An 18,597-nucleotide genomic window follows, 5' to 3' on the forward strand; every position below is an offset into this window, starting at 1 on the left:
GTGGAGTTTTATGGAGTAAATTGGTGCAAGATGCAGCAAAGGTTCTCACCAAATGTTACAAAACATCCCTAATTAACTACCTGCCCACCGCTTGGTGTCCATCACATGCAATTTAGTCTCCATCTTCCCAAACGCTATTTCCAAAACAATCAACACTGATCAAATATCTGCTAAAATACCTGCATCTGCAGTGCCCATGCAACCATTAAAAGCCCATTTTGCATCCAAACAAATGCTTTCAGTCTGGAGTTGCCCTGCATGGTTCCTGATATCTTCCCTGTACATGGCAAACAGTGGGAAATTGTTGCTCTACTTTGCCAGCAGGGACTTGAGATCTTGCCGAATGAGACGGTACAAGCATGGCTTTCTTCTTCTCCCAGGACCAGCAGTGAAGGACATTACACCAGACCATAACGGACTGGTCCAAGGTTGTTGCCTGGGTTAATGAGTCTCAACCATGTGGAGAATGCCTAGCACTGTAGTAGGAAGGTCAATGTCCTTCTTCGTTCCACCAGCATAAGTATTGAGATATTCTGTCTAACAACTCTCACTCTTTCCCTGCTACTGTAGTCACCTTCCATCAAGGTTCATTCTTTACCACTCTCCCTGCTGCTTGCAATGTCTTCCTTCACTCACTCTCACCTATCCCAAACCCCCAACACCATTGACTTTGCATGCTCTTTGTACTGCCTACTCAGTTATCTAGGCAGTTACATAGAAACATAGAAGATAGGAGTAGGAGGAGGCTGTTTGGCCCTTCAAGCCTGCTTTCCATTCTTCACGATCATGGCTGATTGTCCATCTCAATAGCCTAACCCTGCTTTCTCCCCATAACTTTGATCCCATTCATCCCAAGTGCTCTATCTAGTTGTTATCTAGTTATGTCTTTATGGTATATTGGGTCTTTTGGTAGACAAGGTGACTGCCAGGTTTGATGAAATATAATAATGACTACCCTTCAAAAGTATAGCCATTGGCCAGCTTGTACCGTGGGAAAGTCTGGTGTTGCAAACAGCACTGAGAAAGTTCAACCTTGTTTTCCCCCTTTTGGTTTTATTTTATTTTTTGTTACTATTAAATAGCATGATGAAATAAACAGTAGATTTTGAAGAATGATTTCCATTTATATAGCACCTTGGAAGTCATAAAATTTCCCAAGATGCTTTGCAGAAATATTATCAGACAAAGCACTCTCACAGAATACTTAAATGTCACTAACTTCATAATCTTTAAAGATTCCGAAAGCATCTCAGTCAACGTTGTGTTCACAATTGTAACGGAGAAGACTTCTTAATGCCAGAACATCTAATTAGCTCTGATAGATTTAATTAGGAATGTAGTTCTTCCATTTTATAGATGCAAGGCATTCACCTAAGCAATGAACCTTGCATCTATCTTCATTCGACACCAGAGGTATGCTGTGGCTATCGTCACAGTCCTCATTGGCAATCACTCACTATTGAGTATGATTGTCCACTTCGGAAATTTTGTGTCACTGGTCATGGGTTCTGTAGGTCCTTATGTGGCTAATGAGCCTGATCTAGATCATCTGCTGGCAAGGACCCTGTGTCTGCTGATGTGCAATAGCATTCCCACGTTAAAAGATGTCCCGTGCAAAATGTCTGCTAAGAGGAATTCAACCTCCAGGCTGCGGCTATATTAATTTATGAATCACCAGTTACTTTAAATATTTCCTGGAATCAAAGAATAATACAGCACAGCAGGAAGCCATTTGGTCCATATAATGTATGCTAGCTCAGCTTAGCAATTAGTTCCATACCCTTGCTCTTTTCTAATAGATCTGCAGTTTTTCCTCTCAAAATATTTAGCTACCTTTTTGGGGAGAATATTTCATGCCAATTCTATTTACATCGTCCTATTGGGCATTACATTTCAGATTGCTGGCATTGGCTTAATTTTGTACGTGATTGTGTCAGCCAAATAGTGGAGCCAAGCGACATGATTTTTATATAGTTGAAGTGTTAAAATTAAATTAAATATTTAAACACATAGTAATTTACGTTTGAAAAGCATCAAAATATGTTTAAAGCATTTCAGCTGTGTTGGCATTTCTAAGTTAATAGTTACCTGATCAGCAAACCCAGATATTGCTATTCATAGTCAAACTTGTATCACTGTTTTAACTCTTACTAAATAAACCCAATTAGTGAAAAACTGCTAGCAAATTCCTCTTTGGTCATGTATAAAGTTTTTAATCCCAATGAGCAGTACCATGACCGCAATGGAAGTAAATCAAACTGCAGCTATATTATTATCTTGAAATAACATTCCCTTAAATAGCTAGCGCACTGTAATTATATCTATTTTAATACTGATCAAATAATTGTGTGCATAATTTACATAATTTAGCTCCTGAATCACTACTGGAATCATTGTTTTTATTGGATCCTGATTTATCAGTACATCACCTGCTGCCTCAAGTAGTTAACCTTTTTAACTCCTACGTCAGCTTTGGCTCTGCTGGTAGTGCTTTGCTCTGTGTCAGAAGGTCGTGGGTTCCCATTTCCTTGAGAAGATAAGCTCAAAAATCGAGACCAATACTCTAATGCAGTACTGACAATATGTTGCAAAGTTTGAGGTACTGAACCCTCCTGCCCTCTCAGGTGGCTGTAAAAGAGACTAAGGCATTATTTTCAACACAAACACACCCTTCTGAGGAAGTGTCACCGGACCGGAAACATTAACTTCGTTTTTTCTTTCATAGATGCTGCCAAACCTGCTGAGCTTCTCCAACAACTTTGTTTTTGTTCCTGACTTACAGCATCCGCAGTTCTTCCATTTTTAAGGCATTATTTTGTTAGGAGGAATCCCCAATGTGCTGGCCAATATTTATCTCTGAAAGAATGTCACTAAAGCAAATGATCTGGTCATTGTTGCATTGCTATTTGCAGAAGCCTACTGCATGCAAAATGGCTGTGCCATTTTCTACATCGCAATGCGACTGTTCCAAAATGTTTCCATAAACCATAAAGCACTTTGGGACATCCTGCGGTTGTGAAAAGCTGCTATGTAAATGTAGTGGTCCCACATTTTTTCTTCCACTGCCAAAAAAACTATGAAAACTACATTTGTGCCTCAATTTTGCTGGACTCAGTTAGCCAGTTTAGCCTAAAAAAATGACTATTACTAATAATAAAAACATTCCATCTTATTACACTTTTGCTACAATTACCAAATGAATGGGGACATTCTACAAAATCCTTAATGAAGTCAAAACATAAAGATCTGTTTTCCAATGTTGCTCAATATAAAGAAAGTAGGAAGGCAGATAAAATGTATAGTGGGATGGGCCAACTGCCTTCCTCTTTTCCCAGTGATGGAAATGAAACATGCATCCCAACAGCCTGACCTTCCATTGGGCTAATGGAGGAGCCAAAAACAGAGAGCTTGGCGTTCACTTTATTTATGTGGAGGTTGAATTTGACAAAATGGAATAAGCAATAAAGGTAAAGGATAGGGACGTCAGGATGAAACCCAGTGATACACCACAGATAGTCACGTGAACATACGAAAAGGAAACCATTGAAGGTGATTTGGGCTAATATTTCTTCAGTGTATAAGTCAGCACAGCTTCTACAAAATATGATTTGTCACCCTAGATAATGTACTTAAATCCTGGACTGAGACTTGAATGCAGCCTTTTAATTCAGAGGGAAGGTATTAAGCTGAATGTGCACATAGAAATGTATTTTCATTTGAAGTCATCAAAAGATATCAAATTAAATAAATATCATTTATTGACTATGCCCTAAAGCTCTATTAGGCTGCTAGCAAAGTGTAAGAGGCGTTTAGACAGAAACATGAGCAGGTAGGGTATAAGAGAGATTCAGACTGTGTGCAGGCAGATAGAATTGGTTTGGAATGGCATTGTGGTTGGCACAAAGTGGTCTGAATGGCCTGTTCCTTGGCTTTACTGATCAATGGGCTGAAGGGGCTGTTCTTTTGCTTTACTGTTCTATGTTCTATATACAAAGGATTAAAAATGTTCAGTGGTAGTAACAGACATTCAGATAAGTTTTTTGCAGGAAGCAAAGGACAATTTATTTCCCAATGTTAGGATTTTTCTGGCCCCTGCATGCTTGCAGACCTTTTTTCAATCAATCTATTCAGACATGTTACACCTCCGGAACAGGTGGGATTTGAACTTGGGCTTCTAGCTCAGAGTTAAGGAACTTAGAACTGCACCACAAGAGTGCCTTTTTCATGTCTGTAATGTTGTCAATGTTGTGTCAACTTTTTTAAACAGAGCTGTCAAATAACCTCCATCAAACTCATTCAGACAGAGGATCTTATGGTTAAGCATTGGGTTATTTTCAGTCTAGCACCAGAACAGAAGTTCATATCTTTGTGTCTTGATACTTCCTCTCTCAGTACACCTGAGGAAGGACCAATGCTCCAAAATCTAGTGTTTTCATGTAAACTTATTGGATGATAACCTGGTGTTGAGTGATTTTTGACATCAGTCAATCTGTGATAATATCATTTCAGCTACTTATTCTCTGGTTATGCAGTAATCTATTGGACACACACAATATAAACATGTCCACATTGTATTAATATAGAAGGACCCTCCCGTTTCTTCCAGTACACTATTTTGCATGTGCCTATATATTCAATAACACTTCCGCAAAGTATGCCCTAACAGTGGCACAGAGGTAAGCAGACACTGGGCACAGGAGTTGGCACTCCTGCTTCTTTTATCTCAGCAGGAAGGTTTCTTTTTAAAAAACTAATCTTTAGTTGCTTAATTGTTGAAGCAAAATTGTGCACACTCAGAAATGAGCAACTTCTTTGAGAGAGAAAGAAGGTGGTACTAGGCACTCATTTAATTAAGGCACTTTAAAATCCTTTAGAAAAGAAAATCATACGTAGTTCAGTACAGAAGCACAGGAGTATAGTAAAAAGTTTTAACAATGGCTGCCTTCAATGTCACCTTCTTAGGTAGGAGCACCTAGGTTCAAATCTTGGATACAAAAGAAGAATAAAAATAAAAGTAGTGGCAGTTAATCTTTTAATTACTTAGTGCTGGTGATGGACATCGTGTGGGCGGCATGTTGGTTAGCACTGCTGTCTCACAGCGCTAGGGACACAGATTCAATCCCATCCTCAGGTGATTGTCTACGTGGGTTTCCACTGTGTGCTCCAGTTTCCTCCCACAGTCCAAAGATGTGCAGGTTAGGGTAAATTGGCCATGCTAAATTTCCTCTAGTGTTCAGGGATGTGTAGATTAGGTGGGTTATAGGGGGATGGATTTGGGTGAGTGCTCTGAGAGTCGGTGTGGACTTGTTGGGCCGAAGAGCCTGTTTCCACACTGTAGGGATTCTATGATATCAAAATAAGTTCTGAATGTACATGTGCTAACAATGGCTAACCAATGCCAACATATTTACAAAGTTGGTGTGGGGCAGGGTGAAAGAATGGGATGCTAAATCTTAGATAAATCTCATCAAATCTGAGATTATGGCCATAGGTCATTGTACAGCTCATTCATTAACAATTAGATAATTTCAGACCTTTACAGGACACACAGTCTATACACACTGTTAGGGATGACCAGATGAGGGGAGATAGATATACCATGGATATTCAGCCATGGACTCTGGAAGAAATTATCTCTGGATCATGAGAGTGAATGCTATCGAGAAAACTGAAGAAATAGGGTAACATGAGCCTGTGGTGCAGTGCAGGTAACGGGCAGAGTGGGGAGTAAGTACAATGTATAAAAAGTTATTACCCACCTCCAATTGCAGACCGCATGAGCTGGAGGCAAGGCTGCTGAGGAAAATTGTGGGACTACCTGGATACCAGGAAAGTAGCATTTAGAAATGAGGTCATCTCTCAGATTTTAGACACAATGACACTGAGAAGATTAATTCTCCACAGGAACACCAGAACCCCGGTGATTAACCTAACAGAGCAGAGATGAGCAAGAAGGTCACAGATGATCCTGTTCTCAATATTGGGTCAACCTTCAAAGATGGAGCTACCTCAACATGACCAACAACTAGTGCAGCATGAGACTGGGACTCTGTAGGCAAACGATCATAGACACCCATGTCTTCATTATAGAGGACCTCACATTGACCACCATGACCTACTTTGCAGTCAAATTCATCATAGCCTTCTACTTCTTTACCTCTAGTTACTTTTAAGATCAACCTGCCCACTAATACATCTCACAGGTCACTGATACCCTAGCTGATAAATCTAAACATTATGTTCAGTTCATGATAAATGAAGCCTCACAGGCACAGAGTGCATTGAGTTTGCCAACATCATCAGCTTTTCCTCCATCCAGGCACCCTGTGGTTGCTTGGTGCAACTGATCAACACATACTCCCTCAACGTCCAGCTAATCTGACCGCAACAAGATCGTCTTCCATGTTTACATTTGTTCACCTGGAGATTATCGTAACATCTTTATCAATGATTTGTCCAAGGTTGCTGCAGATCATTGTGGGTGGATCCTCGAGACAAGAGATGCCTCTCAAAGAAATGGCTCTTTTGCCCCTTAGATAATTCTCAGACAGAGGCAATATAAACAAAACAATCTGCTCATCAGGAAAAACAAATCAACGTGCATTTGAATTCCTGAAAATGAGGCTGTAATTCTGGCCAAGTCAGGTTGTCCAAAGCCAATTGATTTTCACAGGTTAGCCATCCATTTATTAATGGCTTCAAATGTTTCCAGGTGATTCACCAGATCATTTGGGAACATGTAAAATATAATGGACAATATTTTTAGCTGTGCACACAGTAGCAAACGTAAAACTTTTTTTTGGCAGCTGATTAGAGTTTTGCCTATGCACATCATGTACATGTTGTATATCCTTGGTGCCATTAGTCACATGGAGCTCAGTCGAATGACCATACACTACTCCTCTCAGATCAGCAGCTGCTGTCTACCTATAGCCTGAGAGCACAGAGGATGTGAAAGGCTGAAAGTAGACACTTTCCACCAATAGCTGGAAGAAATCTGATAACTCTTGCTTCGTATCCCTGACAAATCTATTGGCAAGGACCATAAAATGTTGGTATTTACTAGGGACAGAAGTGCGATAAAGCACATTCGTCCATTAAGAAACGAGCTGTGCACTTCCCATAGGAAAAAGTGCGTAATGCAATATTAATTCATATCGAAAGAGAAGAACGTCTTTAAAAAATGACCTTTGACAGCATGAAGAAAAACCACTGTGAGTTAGAAATTACTGTGGTACAATGTGATAATTTCAAGTAATGTTTGCTTTTCAGTTCCAGAGTGGATCATGGAAAGTTCCTTTAAATTGTGTTTTTTTTTAGCAAATGGCAATACTGGATGATGAGTAAGATATCTTTCTTCAGGAATTGCATGGAATCAGTATTTAAGTTATTGCTGCCATAAAATAATTGGATTTTCTGGTACATTCTTCATGTTGAAGAAATATGGGAAACAGGATAACAGCAACAAATTCAGTTAATTAATTGCAATCCAGATTTAAAATGGACAAAAATGGGAGAATTTGAAGAGGGTGTTTGGTATGCTTGCCTTTATTGGTCAGTGCATTGAGTATAGGAGTTGGGAGGTCATGTTACGGCCGTACAGGACATTGGTGAGTCCACTATTAGAATTCTGTGTGCAGTTCTGTTCTCCCTGCCATTGAAAAAATGTTATGAAACTTGAAGAACTTGAAGGAATTTTGCCAGGGATGGTGGATTTGAGCTATAGGGAGAAGCTCAATAGGCTGGGGTTATTTTGCTTGGAGTGTTGGAGGCTGAGGTGTAACTTTATAGAAGGTTATAAAATCTTGAGGGACATGAATAGGGTGAATACCCCAAAGTCTTTTTCATAGGGTGGGGGAATCCAAAACTAGAGAGCATAGGTTTAAGGTGAGGGGAGAAAGATCTAAAAGGGACAACAGGAACAAATTTTTCAAGCAGTATGTCGAATGAGCTGCTAGAGGAAGTGGTAGAGGCTGGTACAATTACAACATTTAAAAAGTATCTGGATGGCAATATGATTATGAAGGGTTTGGAAGGATATGGGCCAAAAGCTGGCAAATGGGACTGGATCAGTTTAGGATATTTGGTTGGTGTGGATGAGTTGGACTGAAGGGACTGTTTACATGCTGTATAACTCTACAACTCTATAATTGGGCATGAGACTGAAAGCTACAACGAAAAATTTAATAGTATATCCCTGTTGCTCAACCAGTTTATTGTCATGAAGTAATTCATAAAAGATTAGTTGCACTGACCGCCAATTATAATAAAATTTTACCCCTCCTGGAAAGTGTTTATTTTCCTTAAGTTTCCATCCGAATCATTTCCACATCATCAAACGCGGAGTCTGTTGAGAGTGATATCTTGGGAGTTTACTGAAGGAACTGCGGGTGAGAGGTCGGACCCAGCTGAGGGCCCTGTCAATTGTGATACCATGCCTACTTCTTTTGATAAGAGTCCTCTCCCCATCCCACAGGCTTTTTTGCCTACCTCCAATACTCTCCCTCCCCTGAACCCCTACCTCAGGCCATTTAATGCACTTGACCTGTTCATTAAGAACTGTCAACATGACATTGGTAACCTCAATTTCTCTGCCCTCACCTCCCTCACACATTCCAACCTATCCTCTCAGGAAATGACTCCACTCTGTAGTTTCAGATCTAACCCTGATTTTGTAATTAAGTCCGCCAACAAGGGGTGGCACTGTTGTTATTTAGTAGACTGACCAGTACTTCGCAAAGGCTGAGCACCAGCTCTCAAATACCTCCTCCTTTCACTCCTGGACCATGATCCCACCATGGAACCTCAGGTGACCTTGTTTAATTGGTCACTAAATTCATTTCATCTGGAGATCTCCTTTCCACTGCCTCATAGCTTCTAGTCCTCCAACCTCACACATCTTCCTTCCACCTCTTTCCCACATTCCACAAACAGGACTGTAGGGCAGACGCATTGTTTCTGCCTGCTCCTGCCCCACTGTTTCCATCTCTACCTACCTCAACTCAATGTTTTCTTCCCCTTGCCCATCCTCTTTCCACTTACATCTGGGATTCCTCTAATGCTCCACGTCAGTCTCAGAATTTCCAGTTTGTGAGCTCCAGCTGGCTCCTCTTTACCATGGACATGCAGTCCCTTTATACATCCACTACTCCCTTCCCTTCCTCAACATCTGTTTCTAGTTACAGGGACAGACTGGCCACCAATACCACTACAAACCCACTGACTCCCATAGATACCTTGACTATACATCCTCACGCCCTGTTTCCCGTAAAGACTCTATTTTATTCTCCCAGTGCCTCCGTCTCCATCGCATCTGTTCTGATGATGCCAACTTTGAAAAGGCGAGCATTTAAAATGCCCACCTTCTTCCCCAGCCAAGGATTTCCAAACACCACTGTTGACCTCAATCGAGTCTGACCCATCTCCTACAATTTTGTCGTCACCCCCACCCTTCCCTCCACAACAGTGATAGACTCCCTCTTGTCCTCATCTACATCCCACCTGCATCCACATCCAGAGGATCATTAGCCACCATTTCTTATTCTACATAGGTTGGTTCAATGCCTGGAGGAGGACTTATAGATGATGTTGTTTCCAAGCTTCTGCTACCCTTATGCTTTTAGGTGGTAATAGTCGTGTATTTGGAAGATGGAGGAAGCTTGGTGAGTTGCTACAGTGTTTCAGGTAGATGGTATACACTCCTCTCACTGAGCTTTAATAGAGAGGAATGAATGCTTAAGGTTGTAGATGCAATCCAAATTTAACTGGCTGTTTTCTTTGGGATAATGTGGAGCTTCATGAGTGTTATTGGGGCTGCAATAAATCAGGCAAATGGAAAGTATTCCATTGCACTCCTGGCTTATAGATGGTAAACAGGTTTTCGAATCTTTGGCTTTAGAGATGAGTTACTTCCTACAAAATTCCTAGCTTCTGACATGCTCTTGTAACCGTAGCATTTATAAAGCCGATCCAGTTCATTTTCAGGTTGATGAGAACCCTCAAGATGTTAATAACAACATTCAATGTGAGATGGTTAGATTGTCTTTTGGTTATTTTGGTCATTGTCTGATACTTGCATGGCATGAACATTACTTGCTACATGTTAGCCTAAGCCTGTATCTTGTTCAGGTCCTCTGGCATGAGGATGTGGACATCTTCTGTATTTGAGGAGTCGTGAATGGTATTGAACATTGTACAATAAATGAACATTCCCACTTTGGATCTTATGATGGCGGTGGGGGGTGGGGGGCGGAAATCATTGATAAAGAAGATTTAAGTTGAAGTAGAAGATTGAGCCAGTACCAAGTTCACCATCGTGGAACAACCTCATTTTGAACGACTGAAAATGAATTCTAAGGGGTCTTGCAGCAGTGATAGTATCTCTAGCTCCAAGCCAGGAGTCCCAGATTAAAATCTCACTGCTCCAAAGATATATCAAAATGTGATTGAACAGATTTTTCAAAATATATACATAAAAGCTTCCATGAATAGCTTTCTCCTTCTAAGACTTGTTAAGAGATTACACAATAAGTTACCACAACAAAGGAGAGGTCAGCCCCAAATTTAAAAAGCAAAATCTGTACAGAATTAGTCACTCATTATATTGGTGTTCAACAGTCAGTTTTGTAATAAACTAAAATAATAGGCATAAGTGTTTAAAGTAGGCCTGATTATTTCTTCTGCCCAAAAGAAGGATTTTAATTTCTTGAGCCTTCTTGAAGACCTGAAAATGAACATAATGAACAAAAACCTTCTTCTCGCACTTAAAACAAAAGTAATAATAGAGGGACTTTAGAAAAAATCCCGACTTGTGTGAAACACAACTTGTGCTAAAAACATCTTGATACGTTGCATTGGTTTTGGCAATGTTTGGCTAAATAAAAGGGCACTACCAAGCAGAAACTCCAGCTGGATACATCAGTGATCAGTGTACATGTTTTGCAAAACGTGCTGTCTAAGTAATTGCTTCAATCTGAATTAACTGATTGGTGCACAATATTTTGAGGAGTGGTGAAAAAAATCTATGGCCCAACCAACACCCAAATATGTAAAAAAAAATAGAAATTGGTGGGAAAGCTCAGCAAGCCTGGCAGCATCTGTGGAGAGAAATTAGAGTTAATGCTTCAGGTCGAGTGACCCTTCCTCAGAATGTGTAAGCTTGGTGAATTAATTGTGAGACCCTCCTCTAGAGGGGGGTGGGTGATGTTGTGAAAACATCACTAGATCAAAAATCCAGCTCTCACGCAGATATTTTGGGAGCACAGGTTCAGATTCCATTGTGACAGTTAATGGAATATAAATTCAAATCAAAACCTGGAAGTGAAAGATAGTCTTAATCACAGCAAACATTGAATTTGTTGCACATTATTGCAAAAACCCATGAAGGACATGGGCTAGCCTACCTCATATTGCCTCCAGTTAAGGAGTGATGAAGCAAATTAATTAATCTACTGAAACAAACCAGTAAGCCATTCAGTTCAAGGAAAACTCTGTTGCTGTTACATTTTGATGATGGTCAGACTTAAGGTCTATCAGCTTTACACCCCAACATATTGGCTTTGATTGTGGTCAGTTATGTCATTTAACAACATCAGTTGTGAAAAAAAAGTGTCATTATGGAAAGAATTCATCTCAGGGCAAAAATTTAATTTTAGAGATCTGCAATAAAAGTGACAGATTTACTCACAACTTTTATACAGAGTAGATGCTCATTAGAGAATAGATAATCAACTAAATATATTAAGTGTTGAGATTGAGATAGCAGTATCTTCAAATCAAAAATACTACGTCATTAGGCATAGGATTCCGTCAAAATTATAATGAATAAGCTGGGGTTTAAAATGCTCACGGTCCTGATTTGGCCTTGAAAATGCAGAGGTATGAGAATCATATGAATTCTTACAAAAATCCAGTAAGTTCATGACAATTATTTATGAGAGAGGCATTTCCACAAACAAGATCTCAAACAAATGGTCTACAAGACAGTGCAATGTCCTCCTTCATAAAATTCACAAGCAGTATTAAATGTCCAATCGTTAGCACGAATGCAGGTTGGCACCATCTGATCTGTGATGTTTAGTACAAGATGTTGAATACAGCACACCTTTAATTCATATTCTGTAAGTTAATGAGGCCAGTATTTTTCAAAGCATTGTCATCATTTTTCTGCTGAAATGATCGGAATTGTGCAGCCCCTTTCTTTCATACTTTACAGTCTATTATCTTTGAGCAACCAGTTAGCGGAGGGGTTTTGATGATTAGTTTGCAATGCAGGGTGATCATAGTTCAATTCCCACACAGGCTGAGGTTATTAGGAGGGCTCTCCCTCTCCCCTCACCAAAGGCATGATGATCATCAAGTTAAACCATCTCCTGTCATCTCCCTCTGCTGAGAGCAGCCATGTACCATAAGGTGAGACTATGGTGACTTTACCCTTCCCTTTAAATGATTGTCTACAACTGTGAAATAAGAGTACATGTAATAATATCATAATTCAGGACTTTCTGCAATGATGATAAACAAATTCTCTATCTTAGATTAATTAACTGAATTTAATTTTTTTTAATAGATGTTGATAAGCCTCCAGATTACTTGTCCAGTAATTTAGCCACAATGCAACTGTTGTGATATATATCAAATAAAACGAAAGCAAATGATGTGCACATTTAACAACATTAATGAGCCTGATAAATGCAGATATGCAAATAAAGCCTGGACTTTTGTGCCTATATGGTGCCATCTGGTGGTTAAGAATTGATTTACGTTTCACTCATAAATAGTGCCTCTACATTTGAGCTAAATGTGGATGTGAGCAAATATGTATCATTGTGTCACATCAAAATATTTTTCAATGGTTTCTACACATTTTGGGATAAAGAATTAGCTACAAATTCTAAAACAAGAGCACATATTAACATTCATTTATCAATAACAGGTATTTTGTTTACCTTTTGAAATTTGTTTGTATAAAAGGCAACAATGTTCCATGTGCTCTTCTCAATTTACACCTTTACCTAGGCTGTGAATCTCTGCTATTATAATGAATGACTGATTTGTATAGAGAACATCTGTGTTATAACTAGTTGATTATGTAATGCAACTATGATATTTTAACAGTGATGTTTGGGTAGTTAGGTAGATGCGATCCAAGTTGTCTGCAATTTTGCGACTTGAACAACATCAAAAGATCCTCACTTTTTTAAAGAATAAAATTAACAAAACCCATCAATTTCCAACAAGGTTCATAAAATATGTAGCAGCCCCCAGCTGGCGAATATTTTTGGAATGTAGGAGTAATTCTGATCTTATATACAAGGGTTGAACTACAGCTCAAAATCTTCAAACATTTAAGTCACAGGGAAAAATAGAATTAATAGGCCATTAAATGTTATGGTAAAACATGGGATTACTTGCAAGGCTTCAAATAATTAATTGTCTGTGCTGTTTATATTAACCACTAATGTCACTGACATCTACTGGGAAAACACTTGACAAGTCTAATATGGGAACAGACCTTTGAAGAATTGGCCCCAGCACATTCTAGGATAACTTGGGAATGGAAAGAAAGCACAAGGCGAAGCATAGAAGAAACTTTTGATTGTTCAGTAAATCATTGAGTCAGTGACTTTTTCTGTGTTACTTTAAATTGGAGAGAATATAAAGCTATTCTCAAACACCGAGCAGTACACAGTGAATTTATGAAGAGTATTCATAGTATTGGATTAAATGCATTTGAACTTTTCAAACTAAAAGTCTGCTCTTACTTCACATCTATTACTAGGAACTGAAAAGAGAATTTATAACTTCACAAAATTATAATTTCAAATTTCAGTTCCCTGTACACGCATTATATGAAGGCAATGATGCAGTAAATGTGTGAGCAATTTATCTTCAGTACAAGCTGTAATCCATTTTACATTAAACACAATTAATAGCAACTCAAGGTCACATCAGAAACAATTTAATATGATTAGAAGTATAATATTAATCTGTATTGTGTTCTTTCAATTAACAGCTTTGACCTACAATTGTGAGTGAAGAATAATAAGCAAAACATGGAGAAGAAAGTGAGCCAGCTAAGGAATAGTGCTAAACCAGGTATCAGAGCAGGGATAAAGTATCAACTTCTGACAAATGATAAATATATTGAAGAATAAGATAATGTCCACTTTGTGCATTTTTAAAATGGAATTGTACACTATACTGGAGTTATATTGAGCTTATATCAAGCTAAAGCAGTAGGCCTACCAAGGGCAATGTATTGTATGTGTACCTTGCATTTCAGAGAGCTATCTTTTTAGGTATCTGTGTATTGTGTGTGCACAATGTTGTGACTTTGCTGTAGGTCTGAGAGACACAACAATAATCCGCCCCAATCTGATTCCCATATTGCCGTGCATGGGGAATGTAACATGGAGCTCACTCCTCCCATTAATCTTGATAACTTTTATCAATCCTATTTTTTTTCTAATCAACCTGTTTAGAGACGTTATTACACACCTCTAGAGCAGATGGGACTTGAACCCAGGTCTCCATAGCCTAGAGGTAGGGACACTACCACTGAGTCGCAAGGGCCCTTCCATTCCCTGTATGTGCATTGGACTAATGAGGCCCTTGAGTGACCAATGAATAGCTACTTAAAAGTCTCATTCCACCTCTATCATTATTTTGTTGTATGTGTGCCTTTATTTCAGTGTTTTTTTTTAAAGGAATCCATACATTGTGTGTAAGCAATGTTTGGAAAGTGGATACCAAGCAGATAACCCAGCAGTTTTCACTCAGTAGGCTACTGTCAGGAAAGAAGTCAAGGATCTCGTTTGAAGTGATACCATGTGCCCATTAAAGACACCTCTCCTCTGCCCCAGATCGCATCATCCACAACATTAACTCACCTATTCCAGCACCCACCACCTTTCATAACACCAGCCCCTTTGCTGGAATCTGCCCACTCACTTTAAGCAAAACCCTGGACTTGCAATGATGTCAAGGCTGCCCTTCTTCTTGTTGGGTGCTGCCTATAGTCTAAGCAGCGGTCACTTCTGAAACTGCCAAGGTGACAGAGCTGCAGCTAATTGGATCAGCTACCAGACCTTTAAGGCAGGACTTCTTGTCCCAGATGGAGGCGGCAGTCTCATTCTGAGCTACTTAATGTCGCTCTCAGCATAAACGTCCTGAAGGATCTTATGATGGTTTAGTGGTTCAAATTACATTGGGGCTGCCAATGTGTTGTTACATATCTGAAGAGGTTGATGATAAAAAGCTAAAAATTCCAAGTGTTGGTAGGGTAGGCTGGCAACGTAGTTTTCAGTCAGGGTGGGGAATACTGCGGATTTTAAGATCCAGCCTTACTTCTCTTAAAACTGCCTGTGCCATTTGGTAATGAAAATAGTATTCCAGGCCTTCCATCGATGTTTGCCAGATCCTAATCATTCAAAAAGCACTGCACAGGGGCTTGCATTGAAATAAGAATTGCGGGGTTTTAGTTTCCTTTCTTCTTTAGTGAAACTATCTTTCTTTGTTATAACATTCTAGGTGGCAAAACAAGGAGATCATCAACTCCAGGAGTCATAATAATAGAATTTACTGAGACTATCCCACAAGAATGTAGTGCACCTGACATTGAACGCAGGCCAATCCCACTGACCATGCAGGAAGGCAAGTAACTAAAAATGTATCTTCAACCTCAAATGTGCTTGTTTTCAAAAGTGATCTTCAGAAAATCCTGGCCTCAAGTTTTGACTTTCCTGCACATTTTAAGGTGCTTTCACGTACTTAGTAAAACAGTGAAACAAACAATTTGGAGGTTGTAATGATTGATAAACTAACACTACAGATTCAAATTTCTGGCTGGCCCTGAATCCAGGGACAAAGAAGACTAGGATTCCTCTGTGACTGGACAACAACTACATCTTCATTTGATGCTGCACAGAGTTTGACACAATACTTTTTGTACAGGGTGGGAGGTTTGGAATTTACCATAGATGTTAATTTTATGAGGCATACAATATAATGAATTCCCAACGTCAAAATTGCCAGCACTGGTCACTTGAGGACAGAGGCTTAAGATATGTAACAAAAGTCCCAGTAGAGAGCTGTGGTGATGTTGTTCACAAGCATTGAGGTATTATGTTCTGGAATGCAGTCACCGGTAAGGTTAGTGCAAGCAGATTCAATAGTAACTCAAATAAGAAAAGTTGACACATACTTGAAGGGAAATCATTTACATGGTGATGTGGGAAAGGCAGGGAGTGGGACAATTTGGCTGGCTCTTTCGAGTAGCTGACAAAGGAACACTGCGTAAAACAGTTTCCTTCTGTGGCGGAGGAAAGAATTTCCCCACAGCAATTGTGATAAGGAGGTAGATAGGCTGGAAAAATGACAGGAGACTGCATGATTATGAAAACCTGCCACATTCCTGCCACTGTTAAAAGTTTCCAGGATGTAGCTGCACTGCCACATGGAGACTGCGCTAAATTGACAGACAGCAGGCTATTAATCTTGCGAAGGAGTCAATGAAATGGTGTCCTCTGAAGAATTCAGATTTCTCCTTTCTCGAGGTTCGCATATGACAAAATTTCAGAATCATACCAGCCATAAAGCAGTGAGATGTCAGTGCCAGGTCAGAGTTGGCAGCTGTTGTGCAGCAGCATTTTGTGTGGCGGTTGACACTGAGTAAAACACAGGAAGGCCACGTTGGTGGAGCATGTCAATACATTGCAACTATAAAGTTTGTCTAGCATTCCCAAGGTGCACATTTTGTAGACAGAATAAGATAAGTGAAAAAGCAGTCAAAGTGAATTGTAACCCATTACATCTACTTAGAGTCATGGAGTATTCGAGTACTAGAGCATGGAACCAGGCTCTTTGGCCCAAACTGGCCCATGCTGACTCTAGTGCCCGCTCAACTAGCTCCAATTGCCCACATTTGGTCCATATCCTTCTAAACCCTTTCCATCCATGTACCTATTCAAATGCTTATTTAAGTGATGCTATTTTATCTGCCCTGCCTCAACCAATTTCTCTGGCAGCCCGTTCCATATATGCACCACTCTCTGTTTGAAGAAGTTGCCCCTCTTAAGTCTATCCCTTCTCACCTTAAACCTGTGCCCCTTAGTTTTCAATTCTCCATCCTTGGCAAAAAGACTACATGCATTCATCCTATCTATGCCGCTCATGATTTTACACACCTCAATAAGGTCATCCATCATTCTCTTACATTCCAAGGAATAATGTCCTATCCTGGCCAACCTCTCCCTGTAACTCAGGCCTGGCAATATCCTCATAAATCTTCTTTGCACATTTTCCAATTTAACTATGCCTTTCTTATAAAAGGGTGACCAAAACTGTACACATTAATCCAAGTGCAGCTTCACCAACCACTTATACAACTGTAACATGACGTCCCAACTCCTATACTCAATGCCTCAACTGATGAAGACTGGCATGCTAAATACCTTCTTCCCCAGCCTGTCCTCCAGTGACCCTGCTTTCAACAAACTATGTGCTTGTACTCCTAGGTCCCTCTGTTCCACAAGACTCCTCAGGACCTTATCATTTACTGTATAAGTTCTACCTGGGTTTGACTTTCCAATGTACAACACCTCACACTTAATTGTATTGAATTGCATTTGCCAGTCCTCAGTCCACTTCCTCATCTGATCAAGATACCTCTGCAATTTTTGATAACCTTCATCACTATCAACAATATGTCCTAATTTTGTATCATCCACAAACTTACTCATCATTCCTTGTACATTCACATCCAGATCATATATGTAAATAGCAAATAACAAAGGCTCCAGCACTGAAACCTGAGGCACACCACTAGTCACAGGCCTCCAGTCCAAGAAACATCCTTCAACCATCACTTTCTGCTTCCTACCACCAAGCCAATCTCGAATCCAATTAGTTAGCTCTCCCTGGATCCCACGTGACCTAATTTTTATGACTAGCCTGCCTTGTGGGACATTATCAAATTTGTCCTTAAATTGTGTGAAACTGTATTTCCTGGCATGTAGGGGCTGATGAATTTTTGTATATGGTAAAAACCTTTACTTATTTTGTTGTTTGGAAATAATTCCATTAATGGTTTTTATTTTAATACTTCTTTAAAAGGTAAAAGTGCTAATTTTAAAGCTGCTGTGCGAGGAAATCCAGAGCCTACCTTAGTCTGGAGCTTTAATGGGAAAAATCTCAGTAACAGTAACAAATATAATATATCCTACGACAGAATTATGAAAGAACATATCTTACAGGTATGAACAATACATCATTCATTATGAGGCATTAGCCTCCCCAGTTTTTATTTGTTTTTTTTGCCAATGTGTAGAAATGTTAATTATACTTTTATACTTGCTGAGATTGTACTTTATACCTAAACCAATCTCATTAGCAAATTCTTCATTTTGAACAGCATTTACTGCCTGGTCAGTAACAGCCCTAGCTACAACAAGAAATTAAGTAGAGAGACAAATATATGCTGTTCACTATATTAACATGGCCATTTCCAAATTCTGAAAGACTGGATTCTAAATCTTTGGTATTGGACGCAAAATACTTGCTTCATTGAGTACAAATTAACTTTGGTGTCTGAAAAAG

The 18,597-nt window shown here is 39.5% G+C and overlaps 1 protein-coding gene across 1 annotated transcript in view; it reads left to right on the forward strand.

The window, feature by feature from the left end:
* The first annotated feature begins 7,101 nt into the window (after positions 1 to 7,101).
* The window catches only part of LOC125462688 (immunoglobulin-like and fibronectin type III domain-containing protein 1), a 62,154-nt gene continuing 50,658 nt past the window's right edge, over positions 7,102 to 18,597 (forward strand). Inside the window, exons 1-4 of the mRNA XM_059653265.1 lie at positions 7,102 to 7,214; positions 14,015 to 14,097; positions 15,532 to 15,654; positions 18,115 to 18,254. Of these exons, the coding sequence (XP_059509248.1) occupies positions 14,055 to 14,097; positions 15,532 to 15,654; positions 18,115 to 18,254 (306 nt within the window). The 5' untranslated portion in view covers positions 7,102 to 7,214; positions 14,015 to 14,054. The remainder of the gene's footprint in view (positions 7,215 to 14,014; positions 14,098 to 15,531; positions 15,655 to 18,114; positions 18,255 to 18,597) is intronic.

The sequence above is a fragment of the Stegostoma tigrinum genome, chromosome 21 (genome assembly GCF_030684315.1).
Source record: "Stegostoma tigrinum isolate sSteTig4 chromosome 21, sSteTig4.hap1, whole genome shotgun sequence".
NCBI classification, from domain to species: domain Eukaryota; kingdom Metazoa; phylum Chordata; class Chondrichthyes; order Orectolobiformes; family Stegostomatidae; genus Stegostoma; species Stegostoma tigrinum.